The sequence below is a fragment of the Tachypleus tridentatus genome, chromosome 5, assembly GCF_004210375.1.
Source record: "Tachypleus tridentatus isolate NWPU-2018 chromosome 5, ASM421037v1, whole genome shotgun sequence".
NCBI classification, from domain to species: domain Eukaryota; kingdom Metazoa; phylum Arthropoda; class Merostomata; order Xiphosura; family Limulidae; genus Tachypleus; species Tachypleus tridentatus.
Window position 1 is genome coordinate 15,653,362 of NC_134829.1, and position 27,686 is coordinate 15,681,047.

The 27,686-nt window shown below is 30.3% G+C and overlaps 1 protein-coding gene across 2 annotated transcripts in view; it reads right to left on the reverse strand.

Moving 5' to 3' along the window:
* The window catches only part of LOC143250594 (uncharacterized), a 105,998-nt gene that overhangs the window by 13,942 nt on the left and 64,370 nt on the right, over positions 1-27,686 (reverse strand). Inside the window, exons 10-13 of one of the 2 annotated variants that reach the window (XM_076501390.1) lie at positions 23,838-24,033; positions 23,112-23,184; positions 18,808-18,894; positions 8,211-8,384 (exon numbers count right to left, since the gene is read on the reverse strand). In XM_076501390.1, coding sequence (XP_076357505.1) covers positions 8,211-8,384; positions 18,808-18,894; positions 23,112-23,184; positions 23,838-24,033 — 530 coding nt within the window. The remainder of the gene's footprint in view (positions 1-8,210; positions 8,385-18,807; positions 18,895-23,111; positions 23,185-23,837; positions 24,034-27,686) is intronic. The other variant, XM_076501391.1, reaches the window with a different exon arrangement.

Genomic DNA, 27,686 nt, shown 5'->3' on the forward strand with positions numbered 1-27,686 from the left:
ACATAAAATGACTATATGCAAACCATAATTTAAAAATTATATAATGATAATAATTAGCCACACATATATACAAAACATACAAATTCAAATAACTAAACGAAAACATAAACACATATACATACATACATCTTTGAAAATATACAAGGCTCACCCAAAGACAAGCATGAGATTCAGTCTACTTTATCACCACTTAAATTGTAACAGCAGATCATCCAGTGTTAAAAACTCTCATATGGTAGCAACATTTATGGCCTTTATAATTTCCTGTGCTTTGTACAGGGCTCTTATGGTCTGGGCTGGCTCAGTTTACAGTCAGCAGACTAAGTAGGATTGTAAAGGTTATTGTCTGAATTAGTCCTCCTCTCCATTGTACAAGGCACAGGCCTCAGTTCAAAATATTAACGTTATCTGGCAGTGCCACTCTAGAACTGTTATATGCTGCAGAGTAGGGTGTTTAGTAATGATAGCAATGATGTTGTAGGATCACAGATGTCTCATTTGTTTTTCTCTGTATTTTGCAGTCTTTCAAGATAACTTTGGTTATGGGTGTTGTTATGAAAATATTCTGAAAATTGTTAATTATAATATAATTCAATTTACATGATTAAAAAATATTTTAGAATGACCAAACAAACACTGGATATATCAAGTTTTCATTTAGTATGCGAGATATTGTTCATGAATTTCATTTACTACTGATAATTTCACCCTATTTTAAATATTTCAATTTGATCTAATCAAAATATCTTGCACTATTCTCACTATGCCTCATACATTAATGGCCTGATTCAGTGGAGCACAAGTTAAAATTCTGTATATATGAAAATGAGCTGCTTCCATGCCACTGGAACACACAAAAGTCACACACAGTCTCTGTGCTGGTATATTTGTTCCCTGACTGTGTTATTATAGTACCTTTCCTGTTGCATGATGGCCTTTCCTAACTGTTGATATGCTGCTTTATGCATAAACTAACACAGACCTTAATCACTCCACATATTCTTGTGGATATTGTGGGATGTACATTCTAATGCTGAACCATATCTACTTGGAGCAAGAATTCACATCCAAACATGAGTATGTTAGGCAAACAACTTATTTTCTGTTCATTTGTATGTATGTCACTTTGGCATACAATACGCATTTACCCCAGTCTGGCTACGAATAAAAAACTTAGCAAGGACACATCTAACAGTCTATATTACTCATTAGACTGGAGTATGTGTTGAAAGGTGAAGTGTGTGATTTCACTACACCTCATGCTACTCACAGAACAGTTGGCTGCTAAAGATAATACCCTGATCCATGTGAATCTCTTCAGGTGCTCCAATCCAGGCTATAGTGCTGTCATTGCATTAGATAGGGACTGTGAAGACATGTTGATCCCTAAATAAGTCTCAACACACTTTATAAAATTGTTGATGGTTACTATTATATACATGTAATCACCTTCCTTACCAAGGAGTTGACTTACAATAACCAGGACCTGTTCTTGGTAAGGGAGAACCAACTACTGTTTGACAGAGTTTACCCTGTTTGGCAGTCTTTTTCTCTTGATAGCACTCACACCATGCAGCATTTAACATCTTGATTCAAATGTGAACAAAAATGCTACTTCTGAACATTAATACAAATGCAGGTAATACCTTGGTACTGTCCAGACAGTGTTATGTAAAATCTGGATAATCTTGTGCCTTAATGCTTTGGGGACCACTAGCTGCAACCAGTAAGTACCTTTAAGGAAACATTATCATAAGGCAGCATTATCATACACAAGTTGCTAAATGGATGGAAGCCTGGTACAATTACAATGGAGAGGATGACCACTACTGAAGGACAACAAACCAACATCATAATTGGAGCAGAAGGTGCAAACGCTGCAGGTTAAGTTAGTCCAAGCCTACAAAGCTTTGAAAAAGCCAGCAAGATAATATAGCAGTTCAGTAGCCCCTTAAAGGTTTGCCAATAGAGCTTCAGTGATTATTAAATCTAAAAGTTTTGCATTCAATGGACACCTTTTCTATTTTCACATTATTGTAACTTAATAGTTATTAATTAATTCATGTACATAAAATTACTCTTCTAAATCTGAGAACTTCATACAGAATATAGTTTAGAATATACATGTGTGTAAGCACCAGTTGTTGAAAGGAATTTATCCTTCATGCCACCTCTAAGTAAGATGTCCTTCTATACATACACACATATATAAATTCATCCTTTGAACATATGTGTACTATATATATATATAATTTGCAGCAGATTTATGCAAACTGATTGGAATTTAGGTATTTTTATGTGATATTTTGTACATGTATACATGTTTGGAAGTTTTTCTACATTAACATATTTCCTTACCTGAAAATGTAATTCATATGCATGTCCACCTCTCCACATAACTAAGAGGTATTACCCTTGTGCCACTGCTGAGATTTTTGCACACATCACTAGTCTTGAAAGAAGCTTCCCCTCCCACACATATTAATAAGGAATACACTAGCCTATGATGTTATCACCATAAGATAATTGCCCTCCACCAATACGAGAGTAGCATTCTCCATACAGAGTAAACATTAAGAGCACTAGCATTTTAACAAAAATATATTCTTGATAAATCAAACATGAAACCCAAAAGTGGACATGAAGAGAGTGAGATTCTGTGGAAAGATAAGTATTTATCTGAAATAAAATTTCAGGTAAGATAAACAGGAACCTTAGAAAAACTACTCACCTCTCCACAGATCTAAGAGTTAAAATCCCACAAAGGCAGATGGGCTGAACACTATCTACTACCTCCTACTCAAAGCAGAAAGAAATAATTAACAATTCATCTACAATGAATGTCTGTGAGAACTGAAGACTGGCAACTGGAGGGAGATGAGAACCAGAGGTAAATGAAATTACAATGTGGTGTAAGTAATGTGGCATATAGGTGTCAGACATCTTCCATATACCTAATTGTAACATTTCATCCAGGAGAATTAACAGCTTGAGGTAAGAGAAGTGTGAGATGATGAACTTTATGGGTGGAGGCATGAAAACAAGAAAGGTATCTTCAGCCGAATGAGATCTATAAACCAAATGAATAAAGTGGAAGGAGACAAGTTATTACAGAAAGAGGAATTCTACAGTAAGAAAAGACGCTGTTGATTGTCTTGTAAAGGAGTAGTGTGAGAGAGAGATAGCAACAAACAGCCCATACAGGAAGAAGTAGACAACTAGGGTTAGAATGATCAAGCAAAGAAGTGGATGTGTGGTTAAATGGAGAAAACATAAAACATCTAATATCCTTCCTAAAAAGCTCAAGCTTTGAGAAGGAAAGAGATGTGAGAGAATAAAGTTAACCTGTGGTTAACTCCAACCATTAGATGTCTCACATCTAAGGAAAGAGATGTGAGAGAATAAAGTTAACCTGTGGTAAAAAATGTGAAGAGCATCAAAAGTAAAAATGTGAGAGTGACAGCTCCCAAAAGTGCAAAAGAGAATAAAATATGTCTTAAGAGAAAGATGTTACAGAGAACAGGTAGCTAACGAATAGAAATGGAGAAACATGACAGTTCTGAGAACTAAAGAGAGGTTCCAGTTCTGAAGAAGAACAAGACAAGGAGGACAACTGTTAAAAAAGGCTTGTAAGAGATCCATAATAATTGAAGAAAGTAAAGAGTAATGGATAGGGAACATAGAGGGGTTGTGTACATAATCATCCAGCAACAAGTGATAACAGAAATGGGAAGGAAATAACCAGAATGATAGCCACACAAACAGAGATTAAACCACTTAAGGCTTAGAGCATCAACTGCCAGAATTGCAGTCTGGGAATGGAGACCAAAGGAGTGGAAGCAAAGTGTTGAGGGAAGTTGGTAAAGCAAGAAATAAATAACTCCCAAAATGGATGCAAATCCACTAAAAATAAAAGAGGATGGAAAGATCGTTTTGCGTGGAAAATTTTGTCTAGACAAGATAGGTGATCCAATACCAGGGTCTAAGCTCTTGAGCCATAATATACTGACAACAAAATGTGATGAATGTGTGCCCAAAAGAAAAAGGTATATAAATCAGACCAAATGCATTCTTTTCAGTAGATGAAATAAATGATAGAGGAGGTGTCTGAATGGATTAGGATAAACGTAGATAGACAAATCATGAAGTTCATTCAGCACAAAACATCTAGAGAACATTGGTAAAGAGAGACTGTTAGTCTGTAAGCCATACTAGAAATGGAGCAGGCACCTAGAACCTCTCACCAAAGCAGAATGATATTGGTTGGCAAGTTCTGTTTGTAGGTTTAGTTGCAATGTGCAAAGCTACACAAAATACCAACTGTGTTGTAATCCCATGTGTATGTAATCTAGAAAATTGGAGGATTGTAAGCCCTCATACTTACCACTGAGCCATTTGAGGGAGGACTTAAAATAGGTGTAAGTCTGAAAATGGTCAGTAAGAGAGATCTCTCAAGTCATGCAGATGAGTTGTGCCACGATGGCAACAAGTGGAGGGAGAGACACAAGGGAAGAGAGTGGATCTCTCTATATATTGCATGAGAGAGGAAAGAACTAAAGAGAAGAGACAAGAGTCTCCAAAATGGAACAAATCCTCTTATGCATGAAAATAACTGGTAAATAAGAGCTTGTAATAAGCAGTTCCATGTCTTAAAAGAAATGAATGAGCCTGCCCCACATATAAATTGAGAAAGACCTTAAAGTGAATAATACTGAATGGAGATCAAGACTGAATTGGACACCTACCCCAAATAAGATGACTCACAAAGGAAAATGGAGATCACAAGAGTGAATGCCACAATGGGTGTGGAAAACAGAGGTCAAATGTCCCTAAAGTAATGGAAAATTAAGCATAAAAATTACAACCTTCAAGGAAACCCCCTCCCATTTAAACGAATATAAAACATATGGAGCCATAGATAACGTAAAAGGAATAATTTATCCTCGTGATTTAACTCAAAGGAGCAAAAAATGAATGAAAACATTGGGTTTACTGGACATGGAGAATGTGTCACCCTCCTACTGATGGATGGATTTAGTCTACTGATGATAGCATTATAGTCTGATGCAGATCATGTTTATATGTATAGAGATGAGAGTTATGTTCAAGACTTGAGCTTGCAAAAAATCTTCTTGACAGTGATGCAAGGTAATAAAGTCTTAGTTCTCTGAAGAGGTAAGTGGTGTTTTAAATTTCTACTTCTTTTATACAATTTGATATATATCAATGATTTTATGCTATTTCGTACCTAAATATTATTTTCATTTATTCAAGGCTTATTTTGTTGTGTATTTCTTTTTCTTGTTTTGATTGGCTTTGTGTAAAAAGGTTGTTTTATGTTTAACATGCCAGTGAACTTCAATTTATATTTTTTTGTACTTTGAAGATGTATTCTTTGTTTTACTTGTGTGTTTTGTAGGGGCAAGAATATGTTATACTGCTTTTTCGCTCAATGATGCAAGAATTTATTTAAATATAAAAATTAATGATGTTTGGGATAGTTTGAAAATAAAGGGGAAAAAAATAGGGTATGAATGAAAGCTATGTGTTTTTTACCCCTTTGTTTAACACAAGATGTTTTCATATGTGTAACTATATGTGGTTGCAACACAGAACATCAGTCATAAAATTTATTAGGTTTACTTTTGTCCTAGCTACCTGTTATTCTAGGTCATTTACAGTTGCAACAACATGCACATATTTGTGGAAAAGATTTCTGCAAGCTTAAACTTCCTATGTAGAAATGAACAGTCAGCTTTTCCACTGGAAGGTAATGTAAGACCCTAAAAATGTAACCTCCCTTGTTTTTTGATAAGAATGACCAAGTCACTAGAGTAGCACATTATTGTTTCATGTATGTAATTATGTGTTTTCTCAGTTAGGAAAGATCCAGCTACAGTTCTTACAGTTCCTAAAGATTCTATCAATTATTAAAGCATCTCTTGTGCTCTCATCTTGACCTTAACTGCCTTTGTGCACTGAATAAAGTTTGTTTCATTTTCTTACACACTCATTGCAGTCTCTTTCATTCTTCAAAATCAGTTAGTTACGGAGTTCAGGTTTGTTCCATAATAAATTTTCTGTCAAACCTCCTGGTTTCTGTGGAACTTACCCAGTTACTTTTAGGGAAATTAATTGTTTCTGAGAATATCAAACCTTTAAGATGCCAGTAAAATGAACAACACAAAGTTGGACTATACAGTGATATGTTCACAGCAAAAATACAACCAATAAATTAGAAAAAATTATGAAATTTATAATATATTATTATATTTTTACTTTACCATACTAACATTTTGTGAACTTATAAAAACAACAGAACAATTTCAGTTGTGTATGAAACTAACATGATAATTTTTTCTTAGCACAGAAACTCATCACAAGGATTAAGAACCAAATATAAGTGTAAATCAATAATACCAGGAGAAAGAAAGAAATTAAACACTAAGTAAGCAGTCACTGAAGTTCATATTTCAGGTTATAAAACTAACTTTAGTTAATGAGAAAGTTAATATTTTCTAAGATCCTTTTAACTGTAATTAATTATAGAGATGTACACAGAAAAATATTAAAAACACCAGTACAAAATTCAATCAAAAAATCATAGGAAACAGCTGTTGAATAATTAATGAAAATTATAGAATTTAACTAAAATAAATTTTTCAGAATGTACTTACTGATATCATCAGTCTGAAAGTGATTCTTTAATCATCACATTTTTAATAAAAAAAATGCAGAAAAATGAAATGTTATTGTTATTGTGAACAAAAAATAAGTGTGTTCCGAATGAGCTTTAATAGCATTCTTGAGTCTTTTCCTGTATTCTAGGTCAGGAAGTAGAAAACATTGTGTAGACATTCCAACACAAATTTTCAACTCTTTCGACTGTACAAAGGATAAAATATACTTGGTTGTACTAAACATATTTCTTTATGTTTTAAGGCCAAGTCGGTAATACAAGTATTAAAATACCAAATGAATATTTATTAACTAACATTTCTTCACAATTTAAAGTATTGTAAACACTGATTCTATAATGTTAGTACCAGCAGATCTATTTATAGTCTAATTTAAGCATTAGGCTTAAAACATAAATGTAACATAAGGCTAAGCTGAAACACTAGTTGGCAAATTTTATTTCGCTTTGACTACAACTCAATGTTATAAAACTATTTTGCTGTCATATCATAAATGTTGTAAAGAATAAAGAAAAGTTTTTCTAACAAATCAACACAACTATTGAGCATTCATTATATGTAAAAACGGCTTGTTTGGGTTGAGAAAATATTTTACGTAGAGGAGTGAACAACGTTTCGACCTTCTTCAGTCATCGTCAGGTTCGCAACCGTTTTTACGTATATATTTCTCTGCAAGTGGATTTTCTCGACATTACTGATTATTAAGCATTCATTATAAAAACCATAGTTGACCAAAGAACAATCAAGTGATAGTTTTGTTGCTGAGCAACGAAGCATTTTTTTAGCATGAAAGCATTCTTATCAGAGTTAAAAAAGGGAATAACCCTTTTATGTAGTTAGTAATTTTATTCAGTACCCAAAAACTAAAGTTGTTTAAAAGAAAGAACTCAGCAATTTGAAATGATAGGAAAACCTAAGGATATGTTTTTCATAAGCATGTCAGAAAAGAACCCCAATAACTGGAATGTTTTGGGAAAGTTGGGGTAAATGTCTTCATATTACCATGCTCAAAATAGCTCTAGAATGCATCTTACTGAATAACAGGCAAATATGATTTTGCCTGTGATCAGACATGAGTAAATTTTGCCATGCACCATACAGCTGGCAAGAGAAAATAAATAAATGTAAAATACTGAATTATAATTTCATTTTTTTACATATTTAACATTATAGGCATAGCACAATCTATTATTACAACAGATTACAAAACCTCCATTTATGGCTTAATGGCATTACCACAGTGTAATTCTTCTGCACAGATTGGTATAGTTTAGCCTTAGCTATAACATATAATTGGTATAAATGTAATCATATTAGTCACACTATCATACTATAACCTGAATTATGGGATACAGTTAAATATTACTATTTCTGTTCTATTGATGCAATATTCTGAGAAACATACAAATTATTTGAGCCTACACGTGTTTGTCAATTGTATATTAGTACTAACTAATAAAAAATTGCAAAATAGTTATCTTCATAAACAATCCTTTTTTAAACATACAATACCTTTGGATTGAGATCCAAGTACTTTGTATCTGTTATGCTGTTGACGAAAGGTTAAATCCAGCATGTTCCTTGTTACTCTTTTGGACAGGCCCAAATTTTGTTCATAACCATCTTCAAAAATTGTTGAAGATGGAGTAGGCAGCAAGCTTACTATCTTCTTAGCCATCAACAATTCTGTGTGTTCAAATAATGGTTTAAAATTAGTATTTTGGGCTATAGAAAACTGTAAGCCAGAAAACTATGAATCAGTACAAAAAATACACTATCAGAGTTGCTATTCAATTTCTCAACCTGCTTCTTTTTACTGATTAATTCCACTTTAACTTTTTAATATAAATTATTCACTCATCAAACTCTTCACTTTGAATATAACATATTCTTAATAGAACAAGTATCATGTTTCAGTTTCTTGTATTTGGCTGAATAGGATGTTTCAAACTGCTAGGATATAATATTTTAAAATGAGTCACTATCCAACAAACTTTTTCAAAACATTGTGATTCAGATGTATATGTGTGGGTAACGATAAAAATAGATGCAAAAACTCAACAGATAAAAGAAGAAAAACTCCAGGCTAACTTCTTTTAACAATACTGCTATCTTTCTTCCAGTCTGTACACTTCTTATGGTCTGGCTATTTTTTAGATGTATTGATGTCTGATAATGTTCATGATATTCAAAAGCCCTTGAGTTCTAGATTATTGGATAATTGCTATGTAATATAGTGTGGTGAAATTTCTATTTTTAATTGTTACTTCTTGCAGTGCCGTAATATTACCAAAAATTTCATACTAACATTTAGTGTAGTTTCACAATCAATATTAAGAAAAGGTTAAGAAAAAAATAAGATTTAAAAATATATTAAAAAATAGGTAGATTTGATAAAAACAAGAGCACAATCTTAACAGTAGACATTATAGTCATTAGTAATTAAGTTGAATACACTTTCCTCTCATCTTCAGTGCAATGATTTATTTCATTGAATTAAATCTTGTGCTGCAAAAATACCTGCAAAACTTAATATTCCACTCCACAGCCGTGCCTTTTTTCTTTCATTATTTGAAGCTTTAGTTTCTTTAAGCTATACTGACGAACAAATCAACATGAATTACTTCCAGATATAAAATATTCAGTTTTTTAAATCTTACCTGATTTGTATATTGCACTCACAGTACATTTATACAGCAAGTAAATGGTATTTATATCCTAATTTAAAAATCAAATGATAAAAATGAAAAAAATATCTGTAATAAAGCTTCTTTGCCACAATAATACAAACAAATGCCTTACAGTGATTCAAGATACTAAGCTAGCAAAAGATAAATGCACGATAGGCAACAAGATATCATAAAGCACCATAGTTAATGAGTTAAGTGTTTTAAGACATTCCACTTACTTTCTTGAGCTTTGAGATGCAACATTATGAGCTTGCAAATTAATTATGCAGTATACCTAAATTTGTGTATACCAGAAATGGCTATTAACTATTTTGACAAATGCTCAGTCAATATGACCAACCACACAATCACTTTGTACTCCTTTGAAATCATAATTTTACTTAATTTAACTAACCTAAAGAGATTCCTACATTTGGATTTTAATTACTTTTATAATATAAGTAAAAAATACATATGAAAAACAAGAAATAAAGCATACACCCAGATCCTCTTTATTTATTTCAACTGTCGAAAATGGTAGTAATGCACTAAATAATTTTTATTTAATTAAAGAATGCACTAAAGAACACAGACTAATAACATGCAAAAATCAGACAATGCTCCATAACTATTACAATTTTCCTGCTTTTCTAACTATGCGACAAGAGCAATTACAAACCCATCCAAGCTCACTGACATGTTTCCCATAGAAACAAAGCTTGGATTTAAAAAGAAATTGACAATTTTCTGTACAGAAAATAATGTAATATAATACATAATTTGATAGGTGAAAACCTTGGCTTTCTGTTACTTATAACTCATATAGTATTAAATGTAAGAGAGAACTATTAACAAATCCTGAAAAAGAGGATGTGACAGGTAGGTGTCGAAAGAGAAGTATAATTTTCTATATTATAGTTCCATAACCAAACAAGATTGAAGTATAATTTTCTATATTATAGTTCCATAACCAAACAAGATTGAAGTATAATTTTCTATATTATAGTTCCATAACCAAACAAGATTGAAGTATAATTTTCTATATTATAGTTCCATAACCAAACAAGATTGAAGTATAATTTTCTATATTATAGTTCCATAACCAAACAAGATTGAAGTATAATTTTCTATATTATAGTTCCATAACCAAACAAGATTGAAGTATAATTTTCTATATTATAGTTCCATAACCAAACAAGATTGAAGTATAATTTTCTATATTATAGTTCCATAACCAAACAAGATTGAAGTATAATTTTCTATATTATAGTTCCATAACCAAACAAGATTGAAGTATAATTTTCTATATTATAGTTCCATAACCAAACAAGATTGAAGTATAATTTTCTATATTATAGTTCCATAACCAAACAAGATTGAAGTATAATTTTCTATATTATAGTTCCATAACCAAACAAGATTGAAGTATAATTTTCTATATTATAGTTCCATAACCAAACAAGATTGAAGTATAATTTTCTATATTATAGTTCCATAACCAAACAAGATTGAAGTATAATTTTCTATATTATAGTTCCATAACCAAACAAGATTGAAGTATAATTTTCTATATTATAGTTCCATAACCAAACAAGATTGAAGTATAATTTTCTATATTATAGTTCCATAACCAAACAAGATTGAAGTATAATTTTCTATATTATAGTTCCATAACCAAACAAGATTGAAGTATAATTTTCTATATTATAGTTCCATAACCAAACAAGATTGAAGTATAATTTTCTATATTATAGTTCCATAACCAAACAAGATTGAAGTATAATTTTCTATATTATAGTTCCATAACCAAACAAGATTGAAGTATAATTTTCTATATTATAGTTCCATAACCAAACAAGATTGAAGTATAATTTTCTATATTATAGTTCCATAACCAAACAAGATTGAAGTATAATTTTCTATATTATAGTTCCATAACCAAACAAGATTGAAGTATAATTTTCTATATTATAGTTCCATAACCAAACAAGATTGAAGTATAATTTTCTATATTATAGTTCCATAACCAAACAAGATTGAAGTATAATTTTCTATATTATAGTTCCATAACCAAACAAGATTGAAGTATAATTTTCTATATTATAGTTCCATAACCAAACAAGATTGAAGTATAATTTTCTATATTATAGTTCCATAACCAAACAAGATTGAAGTATAATTTTCTATATTATAGTTCCATAACCAAACAAGATTGAAGTATAATTTTCTATATTATAGTTCCATAACCAAACAAGATTGAAGTATAATTTTCTATATTATAGTTCCATAACCAAACAAGATTGAAGTATAATTTTCTATATTATAGTTCCATAACCAAACAAGATTGAAGTATAATTTTCTATATTATAGTTCCATAACCAAACAAGATTGAAGTATAATTTTCTATATTATAGTTCCATAACCAAACAAGATTGAAGTATAATTTTCTATATTATAGTTCCATAACCAAACAAGATTGAAGTATAATTTTCTATATTATAGTTCCATAACCAAACAAGATTGAAGTATAATTTTCTATATTATAGTTCCATAACCAAACAAGATTGAAGTATAATTTTCTATATTATAGTTCCATAACCAAACAAGATTGAAGTATAATTTTCTATATTATAGTTCCATAACCAAACAAGATTGAAGTATAATTTTCTATATTATAGTTCCATAACCAAACAAGATTGAAGTATAATTTTCTATATTATAGTTCCATAACCAAACAAGATTGAAGTATAATTTTCTATATTATAGTTCCATAACCAAACAAGATTGAAGTATAATTTTCTATATTATAGTTCCATAACCAAACAAGATTGAAGTATAATTTTCTATATTATAGTTCCATAACCAAACAAGATTGAAGTATAATTTTCTATATTATAGTTCCATAACCAAACAAGATTGAAGTATAATTTTCTATATTATAGTTCCATAACCAAACAAGATTGAAGTATAATTTTCTATATTATAGTTCCATAACCAAACAAGATTGAAGTATAATTTTCTATATTATAGTTCCATAACCAAACAAGATTGAAGTATAATTTTCTATATTATAGTTCCATAACCAAACAAGATTGAAGTATAATTTTCTATATTATAGTTCCATAACCAAACAAGATTGAAGTATAATTTTCTATATTATAGTTCCATAACCAAACAAGATTGAAGTATAATTTTCTATATTATAGTTCCATAACCAAACAAGATTGAAGTATAATTTTCTATATTATAGTTCCATAACCAAACAAGATTGAAGTATAATTTTCTATATTATAGTTCCATAACCAAACAAGATTGAAGTATAATTTTCTATATTATAGTTCCATAACCAAACAAGATTGAAGTATAATTTTCTATATTATAGTTCCATAACCAAACAAGATTGAAGTATAATTTTCTATATTATAGTTCCATAACCAAACAAGATTGAAGTATAATTTTCTATATTATAGTTCCATAACCAAACAAGATTGAAGTATAATTTTCTATATTATAGTTCCATAACCAAACAAGATTGAAGTATAATTTTCTATATTATAGTTCCATAACCAAACAAGATTGAAGTATAATTTTCTATATTATAGTTCCATAACCAAACAAGATTGAAGTATAATTTTCTATATTATAGTTCCATAACCAAACAAGATTGAAGTATAATTTTCTATATTATAGTTCCATAACCAAACAAGATTGAAGTATAATTTTCTATATTATAGTTCCATAACCAAACAAGATTGAAGTATAATTTTCTATATTATAGTTCCATAACCAAACAAGATTGAAGTATAATTTTCTATATTATAGTTCCATAACCAAACAAGATTGAAGTATAATTTTCTATATTATAGTTCCATAACCAAACAAGATTGAAGTATAATTTTCTATATTATAGTTCCATAACCAAACAAGATTGAAGTATAATTTTCTATATTATAGTTCCATAACCAAACAAGATTGAAGTATAATTTTCTATATTATAGTTAACCAAACAAGATTGAAGTATAATTTTCATATAGTTCCAAACAAGATTGAAGTATAATTTTCTATATTATAGTTCCATAACCAAACAAGATTGAAGTATAATTTTCTATATTATAGTTCCATAACCAAACAAGATTGAAGTATAATTTTCTATATTATAGTTCCATAACCAAACAAGATTGAAGTATAATTTTCTATATTATAGTTCCATAACCAAACAAGATTGAAGTATAATTTTCTATATTATAGTTCCATAACCAAACAAGATTGAAGTATAATTTTCTATATTATAGTTCCATAACCAAACAAGATTGAAGTATAATTTTCTATATTATAGTTCCATAACCAAACAAGATTGAAGTATAATTTTCTATATTATAGTTCCATAACCAAACAAGATTGAAGTATAATTTTCTATATTATAGTTCCATAACCAAACAAGATTGAAGTATAATTTTCTATATTATAGTTCCATAACCAAACAAGATTGAAGTATAATTTTCTATATTATAGTTCCATAACCAAACAAGATTGAAGTATAATTTTCTATATTATAGTTCCATAACCAAACAAGATTGAAGTATAATTTTCTATATTATAGTTCCATAACCAAACAAGATTGAAGTATAATTTTCTATATTATAGTTCCATAACCAAACAAGATTGAAGTATAATTTTCTATATTATAGTTCCATAACCAAACAAGATTGAAGTATAATTTTCTATATTATAGTTCCATAACCAAACAAGATTGAAGTATAATTTTCTATATTATAGTTCCATAACCAAACAAGATTGAAGTATAATTTTCTATATTATAGTTCCATAACCAAACAAGATTGAAGGCTATAAACATTATGGTTTATCCAAGCGATGATAATAGCGTATAATCTATATTTTAATAGTATATAAGTTTTAAGTTGCATAAGGCAGTGTTAGAGTAAAACTGTTACATTTCTTACACTAGTGGAAATTCAGGAATTTTTAATATTGCCTTATGCAACTTAAAACTTGTATACTATTAAAATATGGATTATACGCCATAATGCTTTGCTATACCAATTGATATAATATAAACAAAAAGTACTTTTATTAAGTTTTGGATGTAAGTCACTAAAAACCTTGTGACATGTATAGTAAAGGATGCCCACACAGAGAGGGTTAACAGTAGTTGTCTACAACTTTTATACTTAAGCCTATCTGAACAAGTTAGAATTTTCAACCCTTTGAGTGTGTAGTGAAATTTTGATAAATTATCAAGTTTTTAGTACTTTTTCAATATTAAAATTCACTAGTTGTGCTTTTGCTCCATGATGTACATAAATATGGCACGAAAGTTGGAAATTCAAGGACGTGTGAGCATCCCATTAGTCATGCTATGAGGAAACATTTTTGTGATATGGTAAATCCACCTGCTGCACCAAACAGCTGCAAATGTCAAGTTGGATAAATCCAATTATAGCATCCAAAAGGTTAAGGTTTCTAATGCATACCTTCACAAATTAAGTACAAATGATATTTCTACATTTTTTTTTCTAAAACATAATTTTAGAAATGTTGTAATTTTGTGACACTTATTTGGTTTAAATTGCAAATAAAATTTACATATGCAACTTCAATTCTGTGAAACTATGAGGAATCTTATGAGTGAACAACATATTATATAAGTGCAGATTATACAAGTACTTTCTAGAAATAAGTGGACCAAGCATCACCATTCATCTCGATGAAACCCGTAAGCAAATGCTACATTCAGAAGGGAAATGTACTCATCTGTCTAAAGATGATGGGTAGACTGCAGGATGGAAAATGGAGGTAGGCAGCAATCTTCAGAAGACAGGCAGATGGTGAAGATAGTTGATGGAGAAGTTATCCAAGGTAGCTCAGATGCTAACTTGAAGGATCTCATTCAGCAATTGTTGTAAGTGGGTGGTGTGGGAATAAGAAAGGTGTTGAATCTGATAGAATGAAATGTATACTGTCTATAAGCAATGACACCCTGTGAGGAGTAGACTAAATATAGAAACTGGCAGGCCCTATCTACAAGGGTTGAAGAAGATTTGTCCTTGGAAGAAGACCCCCAGGAAATGTTGAGTTGAAGATGGAAACCTTGAAAGTGAGATGTATGACCTAAGTAGCAATAAATGACAAGAAAAAGGCACAATTGTCTGTTGAGGTCTGAAAAATTATAGAAGAGTTAAATAAATGGGAGAAAGAGAGAGAGAAAAAAGAAGTTGTCTTCTCCCTGTGTATCTGAAGACTCAGGGAGAAAGGACCAATCCAGAGAAATAAGAATTTAAGGATGATGGAAAGGGGTATGGGATGATTCAATAACACACAGATCAGAATGTTTGCAACTACAGGTAAAAAGTTAAAAAGAATATATCTAAAAAGAAAAGTTATAGAAGTTGCAGATTACCAGCAGCTTGAAGAAGCAACGGTTAAGAGCATGCAGGATGCTACTGAGGACCCAGTAAGGTATGTGAACATAGTGAGTATGTCTATGGATAAGAAAGAACTGGATCAAGGTAAAGAGAACTGGAGTGGGAAACACCTTGTGATATCAAGAAAGGTAAGATGTTGAGAATAAGGCTGCTAATAAATACTGTTAAAGATTGAGGTAAAAGGAAGGGAGGGAGATTTCCAACAGTAGAATAATCAGGGGGAAGGTGGTGACAGATGGAACAACTTTGAAAGCCATGCCTTTTACACAAATATATGGACTAGGTTGCTTAGGAACAAGAAAAAAATTACCAGAAAGCAGATGGGAGATGTTGAAGCAATAACATTATAATTGTCAGGGGATGAGGTGGTTGGGTTGTCATGTGCCATAGAAGAGGGAGCCAAGGTTAGTCAGCCAGGGGGGGGGAGTATCACCAAGATGATACAACAAGAAATATCTTAAATCAAGGCCAGGATTCAAGGTAAAAGATGAAAGGATGGGTTAAAATTATTACAAGTACAAGAGAAGACCTGACAGAAAGCAGGAACAGCCAGAACTGAGGGATAAAGAACAGATGATCAGAAGCATGAAATTGAGAGGGTTGAGAAGATCTTGAAGAATGAGGTCCACAAGAGAGCACTTCCTCTGGGCAGAACATGGTCTCTCCAAACGAGGGAATCTGCAACCTAGTACCTGATACATGCAGACAAGAAAACCAACCCACTGAAAATTGGTCCAATCAGAAAGGCCCAGCATCTGCAAGCAAATGGCTCTATACTGAACTCCTATCAGTCATCCCTTAGTGTTTAATGTAGAAAAAACCAAGGAATTGTCAAAATTGGACATAACAAAATGATCCACTAAGAATGGTAATAGTATCATGTTCAACAGCCAAACAGAAGTTCATGTGTATGAACATGGAAAGAAGACTCATCCTGGGTTCATGTTCCAGATGTTAAATTGTCATTCAGAAATGCTCTCCAACAAAAGGAAAGCATCAGTGAAGAGGTGTAGGTCCAACATTTTGGGGTTAAAGAAGTTTAGATGGTGATACTGGATCACTTCAACATCCCATACAAATACCAGCACAGAGGGACAGAAGAATCATTAAGGTCAAAGATGCATGTGAGGCTTTCCTCTGGACACAAAAGGAACAACTGTGGAGGTGTGACCCATGGGATAAGAAGTCCCCATAAAGCCATGGTTTCCACACAATATACCTCTCATACAGAACGAGTATGATAGGTGCAAGTGTTGTTGATTATAAGTTCTATAGCTTGCAGGCACATGGTACAAAACTAATCCCAGCTGAGAATGAGTATCAGGCCTGTAGTAAGAGCAAGAAACGATGACAATTATCCATCACCTGTGTATTAGAGAGCCACAGATTGACAGTTACACACATCATCTCTCTAGTACAGAGTATTAAAATATAGCACTTAACTATCACATTTGCATTACTGAGCAATAAATTATGACAATTAAATCCACCACCTCTGTATTACAGATAAATATATTATGCAGTTATGTTTACACACTTGTTTTACAGAGCAGTGAAATATTGCAGTTATCATTATCCTCTGTATTACAAAATAATACATCACTGCTGTATTGCAGAACAATATATTGTGGCAATTATCAATTCCCTGTATATTAAGAAGAATAAACAATGAGAAAAAAATAACTATAAAAGTTATATCTAGTATGGCTTAGTACCAAAAAATAAATTATGGTAGTTGTATCTATCACTCCTTTATTATACAGCAATAAATAGTTAAAGTTATTTGTTACTACTGTATTACAAAACAATAAATGGATAAATGAGTATTAAATTATATTCACCACCTCTATATTACCAAGAAACAAACTACTATAGTTGTATTCATCAGCCTTGTTTTGCAGAAATATAAAATATTGAAATTATCTATCATATCACTTCTGTATTACTAAGTAGCAGTGAATTACCACATTTTTGTTCATCCTACCTATATAAAGGAGCAATGAGTTATTACAAATACATTATGTACTACACAGCAATAAGTTATGAGTTATATTCATCTTTTCTGTACAACAGAGTAATAAATTATGACAGTTGTGTTCATGATCAATGCATTAAATAAATATTAGCAGTGATAACTGTCACTCTTGCATTAAACAGCAATAAATTATATCATTTGTGCACTTTTGTATTACAGGGCAGTAAATAATGACCATTATTTCAATCACACCTGTATCACAATGTAATAAATTATGGCAGTTACTTATCACCACTCCAGTAAAGTATGTCCACCATCACTTTATCAAAATTTGATCATGAAATAAAAATTATTTATAACTATAGGTTTCATTAAAAACTGTTGAAAAATAAATCTGTTTTGAAAATAGTAAATATTTTGCTATTTTTCTGTTAATCAACTAAATAACTGCACAATTTATTAGCTACATACACATAACTATCAACTGAAGACTAAGAAATAAACAAAGTAAATGACAATTGGTTTTTCTTTTGATCCAAAGAAAAGCTTGTTTTTATGTTCACAACATATCAGTTTTCATTTTTATGTGATGTTCGGTCTTGCACATTCAACAACACTGTGTAACATCATTTTACAGGTAGCATTTTATGTATTTAACACCATCTTATAATATTAAAAACATGTACATACCTTTTAGTACTTTCAACAACACTGTAACATTATAACAAATGTAGAATATTGATGGTTGATAACTTCATGTGATGTTAGTTAAAACTAAAACATTTAGTACCATGAAAAGTATAATTGAACATTTGTAGAAAATGTAAATTTTGTACATTTAACAATATTGTATAACATCACGTAACATTAGTAAAACTGAAACATCTAACAACTAGAACAATATCACATAACAAAAGTGAAAAAACATTAATTTTGCACATTTTACAATACCATGTGACATCTAACATGATAAATAATTTCATGTAATGATTGCTGCCATGTAATATTTACATTTTGCTCACCTCTAACTTTAGTTAGACGATCAATGAGAGATTCAGTAGAAAAGAATATGCAATGCAGAACAAACTCATCTTTGTTTTCATGTAAACCTGTAAAACATTTGAATTTTTATGCAACTATCACTTCCAAAATAATTTCAAAAAATCTTTATTCTCACCACATTTGTTACTAAGAAACATCAACATGTTTGTGACTTGATAAATATCTACTAACACTCTCACAATATTAATATTTTAATAGAAACAAATAACTCCACCTTTTTTTTTTAATTTGGATATCAACAGTGAGATAGAGCAACAGAGTAAAATAATCCCAGTAAAACTTATAATTTAAAACTGTCATTATGCATGAACTTAAGTTTTTTTTTCTTTAAGCCTATAGTAAGTAAATGAAATGTGAGTTTATAATGATAATTGTTTTATCTTTTCTTAGTTTATGTGCAAACAAATTTTTAAACTCTCAAGGATATAATATTATATCAGGTTATATCAAAATAAAATAAAACTTACAGACTTTTCACAAGTTCTGTATCTATTCTTGTCTTTAATTGAAACTTTTTATTTAAATTGAAGAAAACAAAAAGAAAAGCAGTAGTAAAAACAAAGTATTAAATTCATGTAAATATTAAAATAAAAAAATAATTAAAAAACAGTAATACATTTCAAAGGAGAATACTAAACACTGTAATTTAGATGTGTTATTACACACAGCTATACAAAACATATGAAATTTTTAAGAACTCAGCAATGTGAGATTGCTACATAGACAGTAACAGGTCTTTGAAAAAGTTGTAAAGATACATGGTGACATAACACACAATAAGGAACATCATGTGAAAGTTCTAAACTTAGAAGTTTTTATGTTAACATTTTCTTAAATGAAACGTGTATTTTCAATAATACTTGTCCCTCTCACGCTATAGCTATTACTTTGTTACTAAAGTTTTTTCCTTTGCCCATCTAGACATTGGTCTGAATTTTTTTCCTCACTAAATTACCATTGGTGACATCTGTCTTGTAACACTCTACATCAATGTGCCCTCTATTCTGGTGCTGTGTATAAGCACCTTATCCATATAATATTATCACTTTTTGAAGAATGACCCAATCAACAGTCTCTAACACCAGTTATTACTGGGGAGGGAGAGTATGACAAGAGGTAAGTATTATCAGAAATACACTTTCAATTTAAAATGTAACTTTGAAAATACTTTTATCTCTACTCACACTATAGCTAGAATCCAACACTGATGACATGGAGGAGCCAGTAAGGGCATTATCTATACAGAATGCATCTGCATAAATTGTGAGCATGCCAATAAAAAATCAGCAATCTAGTGGGGAAACCACACTAGTCAGAACAGGTATGCTATTCACCCATAATTTAATTCATGCACTGTGGGTGACATCTCACAAGATTATTGGCCATTCTCCAACCCAGTAGCCCAGGTTTCACTGCTATGGGTTGAAATTATATGTCCATTGTCCCTAAATCTCATGTTGATGAATAGGAAATTTGAACCACAACATATATACATTGACACATTTTGAGACACTGAAATCATGATTAGAAGGTAAGCAACATTGAAGTGGACAAACCTTCTTTTCAACCTGAAGAAGTCCAAAAGGCATCACCCCAAACTCTAGTACAGCCTCAGAGTTCCCTGGAGAAACCAAACACCCCTGGACCAAATATACATCTCCATGAACAAGGTCATGGACAGCTTCAATTGAGAATGACTCCTTCTCTGACTGTTGAGCAATGGTGGATATCAGATGTGGGACAGGAGAGATGTGATTAGCCTCAGTATCGGAAACAGTAATCTAGGAATTTATGCCCTATATTAGCTTGTCAAATGAAAAAATTATTTTAAATGAAAGTCATATAAGTAGAGGAAAGAATGTTCCAAGTATTTCCAACAGTCACTGTACAAAGAAACCCTTTATCAAGATTTTGATGATAAGTGATAACATTATTTGAATGAGGGATTTATATACAGTACCAGATATGGAAGGCATATTGACATAGGTGGAGTGCATCACAAAATAGATATTTGCCAAGTATAATTAATTGGGAAATAAAAGACTGGAGCAAGCTGGGAAAATCAGGCTGTTGATATTTTGATGGGAAAATATAGGATAAACTTAATGGAAATGCCATGGGGTACAAACTGGCAACAACTTTATCAAATCTCTAACATTGTTAAACAAGAAACAATATTTCAGTTGGTTCTCCTTGTAGATTCAATGGTGACACACACAAACATACCTTTCCCAACTGTAGATTTTAAAATGATAAATTACTACTGGTCCAGATAAATTATTTATTTAGGTAGTTTTTATGAAGCAACAGAGGTAATCAAAAAACACACTATGATAATATTTTAAAATTTAACTTAATTATGTATTTAATACACAGAAAAATAAGATTAATGTGCATACTATCTATAAACTAGCAAAACATTAGAATTACACTTGTCATAATACATTAGTAACACTTCTATTATATTTTTAAAAAGCACATTCTTTAACTAGTTTCTTACAAATTCTCAAGAATTAGAAGAGTGTATAATAACAGTATTCCAACCATGCTATTTTCACCATACCCACAGAGTATGACTGGAATACTTTTATTCTTGAAAAATCATAATTGGTTCAATAAAGAATTAAGTGGTTCACCTTTAAGCTATTGGTAAATCAGCAGTTGAATGTCATGAACTTTTACATAGTTACACTTAAAATTATTGAACTACTTTATCATCAGTGTTTACAAATAAATTTGGCAGCAATAAATCACAGGTTAATATCAGTTTTATGATCTTAATTTAATAAGAATTTTATTAAAAAATCCTTAATTTTTCCTGTATGAGAATAATGAAATTTGTTCTCTAGGTCTTCTCTCTTTTCTAACTTATTTAACACTCCTCTCTGAAGTACAGAATTTAACATACCTTATTCATTATCATACAGATATTACTAAGACAGTGATTTACTCTTACAACATTCAAACTTATCTGATGTGGAATCATAAACTAGAAAATCAAACCCACCTGTCACGTTCTCACTGTAACAATTATAAAATGTTATACTATACATTTATAACCAACAGAAAGGAAGAGTTTTGATATATCAAAAGATGTCCAATGCTCTTGTTTTCAATACAGAGTACTGTTAATTTTATCTTTAGTTTGAAAATTAATCTAGCATTGTTCAGGTCAGGCAACAGGGAGTTAATTCATGCTTCTCTCTTTCTAGTTACAAAACCAGTCAAATTATAATAGTTATAGGACATTGTTTGCTTTGTGCATATTATTCTGTGTTTTTACATGCATTATTTCAGTAAATAAAAATTATTTAGTGTACTAGTACCATCATTATAAAAAAAAGTAAGCTTAAATTTCATCACCAACCAACAGCAAAATGAAAGGTCAAAGATAAGTGCTAATTTCTAGATTTTCATGAATATTATTTATTTATGGATATATAGGTAATTAAAATATAAAATTTAGAAATTTAATAAGTTATATAACATAAAATTAGGTAAGATAATAAAAACTAAAAATTCTTCATGAGGTAGGCTCACAAGTTGTTTGTGCATTATGTCATTTAACACAGTGACATGAGTAACACATTTGCCAAGTGATTTACAAAGAACCAAGAGCAATAAAATTATAAAATTAATTACAAATAGATGTAGACTGCTAAAGCTTTAAGCTTTTTAGGATAAACAATTGTAATTTTCTGTTACAACTGCATTATCTTTAGATTAAAAAACACGTATTTCATATTTTTTTTACAGAAGTTACAAAGCCAATCAAATCAACCAAGTCTGTAAAGAATTAGAGTACAAAAAATAACAGATAAAATATAAAGTTTTACCAAAGAAAACATCTGAAATTTAGTTAGGAGGGTCTAGAAGTTGTGCAAATGAAATTTGGAAATTCTCAGGAGAAGAAAACTATTTTTAATCTTAATACAAAAACCAATTTGCACTCAGAGCAGTAACACTTTGATTCTATACATTCATAGACAAATCTTTAGTAAAAATACTTAATTAAAAAAAATCTGAGTTTTAGTGGACACAATATTTGTAATTTTACTGAAAGCTGGCCAGATATTGTGAAAATACACAAAACATATTAAAAGTTATAGTATGAAACTCTCAAGGTTACAAGGTTGGTTGTATTGCCTGATCAACTCCACATGGAAAGAGTTAAAATATAATAGGCCTAACACTAGTGTCTTAGACCAGTGTAATTACAATCAAATTTAAAAGAAGATAAAAATTACAAAGAAATCATACACACCAAGCTCTTCTGCATAACTGCAAGGAGGAAGCAGGATGTATTCTACACTGCTTTCAGAACAACCTAGTGCCCCCTAAAGGAGAGAAGTGCAAAAGTTACAACCATTGTAACAATGTCTAATCAAATTAATAAGGGACACAGTCAAAATCTGTGTAATGCAAAATGCTGTTTGATTGTGCAAGTAACCTGAAAACCTTTCTAATTTATAAGTAGTACTTGTTTTATCTAATAGATTATATTCCTTATTTTCCTGTTTAAGTGTACACTTTCATTGCAACTGAATACCTATATTATATAACTATGATAATTAGATACTTAAAGAAATTGTTTGTAAAATATGTATTAAACTTATTTCAAAGGAATTTTAGGTAAACTGATAAAGAATGTTCTGCAATTAATGGTTTCCATTCACATGCCTAGAGTGTAGGAGTAGAGGATGTTTAGATTTTTATGGTGATGCCTTTCTCTGATGAATGCATCACTACAATGAATGAAACAATGTCTTCTCTTATCATTAGGGCAGCTGAAGTCTATAATTAATTGAAAATAATGTCTACTTATTATATTTTGTTTTTTTGTGACATTTCCAGTAATTGTTATTTTTAGGCTCTAATGAAAAGAAGGTTGCCCAAAATTTTGCAAAAATCAAAATAAATTGGAGATACTTTTTATATGTGCAGAAATCTAGTGCTTGTTTTGACGCAAAATAAAAAAAATTAGACTTACAACTTTTTCATTCTGTAGATAAGTTACAAAATTATTGAATCCTCTGTGGTTACAGTGAGGTCGCATCTGAAGATAGGTAAAGTAAGATCCTCCAATATAAACCTCCTGGTAAGGGTTTATTGACAAGACTTGGTGTAAAAACTGATCCTTTATGGTTGTTACTGGAACTTTTATTGATACATTCAACTGAGAGGGTCTACAGAATAAATATGAGGTATACCAGATGTTTTAATTAAAAAACAAATTTATTGGGAACACTATATTTACACTTGAGAAAAAAATCATACATCAATTGTGTCAAAGTGATTAGATTTCAACACCATATACTTAACACTGAATGAAATGTTTTATCGCTGAATTATTTTATTGAAATAATCTATTGATCTTAAAGCACCAATGCTATTTTTCAGATAAAGTTAAATAATTGTGACTGTTTATGTAATGCCTTATGATTAACTAGCCATCCTTATCTGGGTATTACCTGAACAGATAGTCAATGTTTTGATATTTTTAAACAGAAAGGATCAAAATTTTGCTTTTCATGTAACAGTACATGCCAAATGTACACATTTTCATGACATTTTGCTGCTTGTGATTGGCAATAAGAGTTGTTTTTATTTTTCTCTAAATTTTACTCTGAGGTACATAATCAGTGTCAGAAATATTTATCATACATTACTCTCTTCTGAAATTAGAGTGAACACACAACTTATTTTTACAGAATTACATGGATTGAACTTGTCTATTCTATAAAAAAGTTATTCTTCTCTGCCTGTAGGCATGTCTGCACCTGATGGATTTTTATTGTGACCCCATAACAACAGTACACCTTTTTAATAATAAATACACTTTATTTTTCTGACATCACTTCCCATTAAAACAGATCAAAAATCTAGTCTGTGTTCTGTGGAAAAAAATTAGGTAACAAAGGTTTCATTGTCACTAAAAATATGACACCACATAAATTAAACCTGAGTACATTAATTCCACATCTTTATATGTATGTCTACTATTATAAGAGCTCAAAAGTGCAAACAAACAGACACAAACTTAGCTTGAACAAAGTGTTGCATCATTCATATCTCCTTCAATTTTTTAAAAATCAAATCAAATTTCTTTTTCACTTTAAAAAAAAAGTTTTTTATCAATCTCAAAATCAGAATTTTTTTTCAAACACAATCATTGAAAGAACAAAAATTGAATTTTTTTCTATTTTTTATTTGAAATAACTTTGCAATAAAATTCTTTAATGTCATACACACATTTAGAAAATAGGTTTGTAGATACAAATGAATAAACACTTGAATAAACTCATTTCTGTCAATATGAATTACAACAATTTTATGCATTTTAAAAAAAACACCTGTTGTTATCATTTTGCATTATTGGCAGAAAGAGATACACACAAACAAACATTAAAATATAATAATTTTGCCACTAATATGAATTCTATCACTTTTATAAGTATTAAAAACAAAACTATAAATACAAAACCATTCTTATTATTAAACATTTGTTCCCTAACAATGTTTTTGACCAAGCAACAGAGAGCAACATATACTTCTCTCTTTTTTATGGTTTAATGGCAAAATTATAAGCCAATGTTTGTTTGAGATAAAAACAATATTAAGATGCATAGCCTCAGAATTCTCTTAGTAGGCATACAAAATTTCATGTCTCTAGGTTCTTTCCTTTTGGAGCTATGGCACTAAAAGAGAGACACACACAGGCTGTTATATAAGTAAAGACAAAAAAGCACAACATTTACTGGTGGTCTATGACAATGTTCTTATACTACATTTCTATGTAAAAAAAAATGTTTAATGGAAGTAATCTTTCAAATCAGTTTTTAAACAAATTTATGTAAAACTAGTGTTTATTCATGCATACAACTATACTGTGAGGATACATATTATACAGAAACACTACAACTAACTAAAGTTATATACTGTTGATAGTACTTTACTGTTTGACAGATATACTGATGTCATAATCAGTTCTGCCTTCAAAAACAAGTTAAAGGCTATCATAATAACTGTTTTGACTCTCTACTCTTGATGAACTCTTAAATACTACCTCTTGTGAAAAAACTCTTGACTAGGCTAAAGAAAGAGATAATTACTAAACTTCCCCTTCATAAAATCAATAGATGAGAAATTGAATACACAAGGGTAATTCAATGTTTAATACATATACAGACACATACAACAGATTCATTAAACAGGTTTTGAAGTTTAATGATGAACAGTAGAACAATGGCAATGACAATGAATATTTGACACATTTGCATACAGTAACAAACATTTAATTCTTTTCGAATATACACTTTCCATCTTCAGCATGCTATACTGAAGAGGGTAAAATATTGGGTTCAAAAACTTAATAAAGTTCACCCATTTTAAAAATAATTAAAATATAGAATAAAAGGATGAAGTGAATTAAAAGATAAACAAACACATAATGGTCTGCAGATTTGGAATAAAGGAACTTGGGGATGGCTTGATGGTGTTAAGATATGGATATATAATGATAATTGCTGGAGTTTTAGGCCAATTTTTTAAGCAATTCAAATAGCTGTACAGTGTCATATCCATATTATTATTTAATAACACTAGCAACAGAGTTATTCAATAGGAGTCAATATTTTACCATATTCAATATAGTATGTTTGAATATTGAATATGTATATTCCAAAATGTTCAAGAATTAAATGTTTGGTACTGAACATATTTGTGTCAAATGCTTGTTGTTTTTGCTGTTATTCTACTGTTCTTCATTACACACACAGATATATATATATATAATGAAATAATTACAAATACACAAGTCAGCCTACTCATTTAGTACTGGTGTATTGCCACAGCAAGCTAAGTTCAATCCCAAAATTCTAGCTCACAATTTTTTTTTATGTATGTATAAGTTGTTTTCTTAATTTCAGGTGTTTTATTGAACATAGAGTTTTCTGAACTAACCCTAAAGGTTTGTGCATTGACACATGAAAAAAACAAAAACAGACATGACAATATTAATATGATTAAAAGAGAGCTTGGGATTCAGAAAAAATATTACTGGAATAAAATAAATAGAAAAGAAATATTTGCAGGCATTAAAGTATGCTTACTTGGTCCACACAGATAAAAGAGAACGAGAAGCAAAAGTAGACATGGAAACAACAGTGGCAAAACTCATAACATGGTGACATTCACCTGAAGTAACAGAAGCAAGATGTTGGAGATCAAAATGAAATCAGCCATGTGGTTTACAATGGGGGTAATATCACTAACTGTCAATGTTTTTAGTTGCCATTAAAGTATTGAACATTTTTTTGTGAAAGTGCTGAAAATCTTGGGAGATGTAAAAAACATGGGAGCATGAATGCATAATCAAATTAATTCATGAAACTGATGTTGTAGTAGTCTGTTTTTATGAAGCATATAAAAGACTTTTCTTTTTGATTAGTTGGGAAATGAGTCAGGTATGGCAATGGTGCACAGACCTAATGATGACCTTAAAGTGCACTGGGCAAAGCATGTATGTTGGATTAAACAATGATGATAGGTAGTGGAACATGTGTCTTCAAAGGTACAAGGTCAATTAAAATCAAATCAAATTGAAGATAATGAAGTAGAAGTTCTAATAAAAAGTTCAAAGTTCTTTAAGTAAGCAAAAAATTAAGGAAAGAAAAAGACTGTGCAACAAACAGCAATGAAAGGTTAAAATAATAACTGCAAATATTGTGGTAAATATTATGGAAAAAAATTGTTTAAAGACAATAAGTACAATTACAATGAGCTTGTGGTGGTGCTCATGGGAATTATTGTGCAAGAAGGATGTGCTGCTTTTCTTACA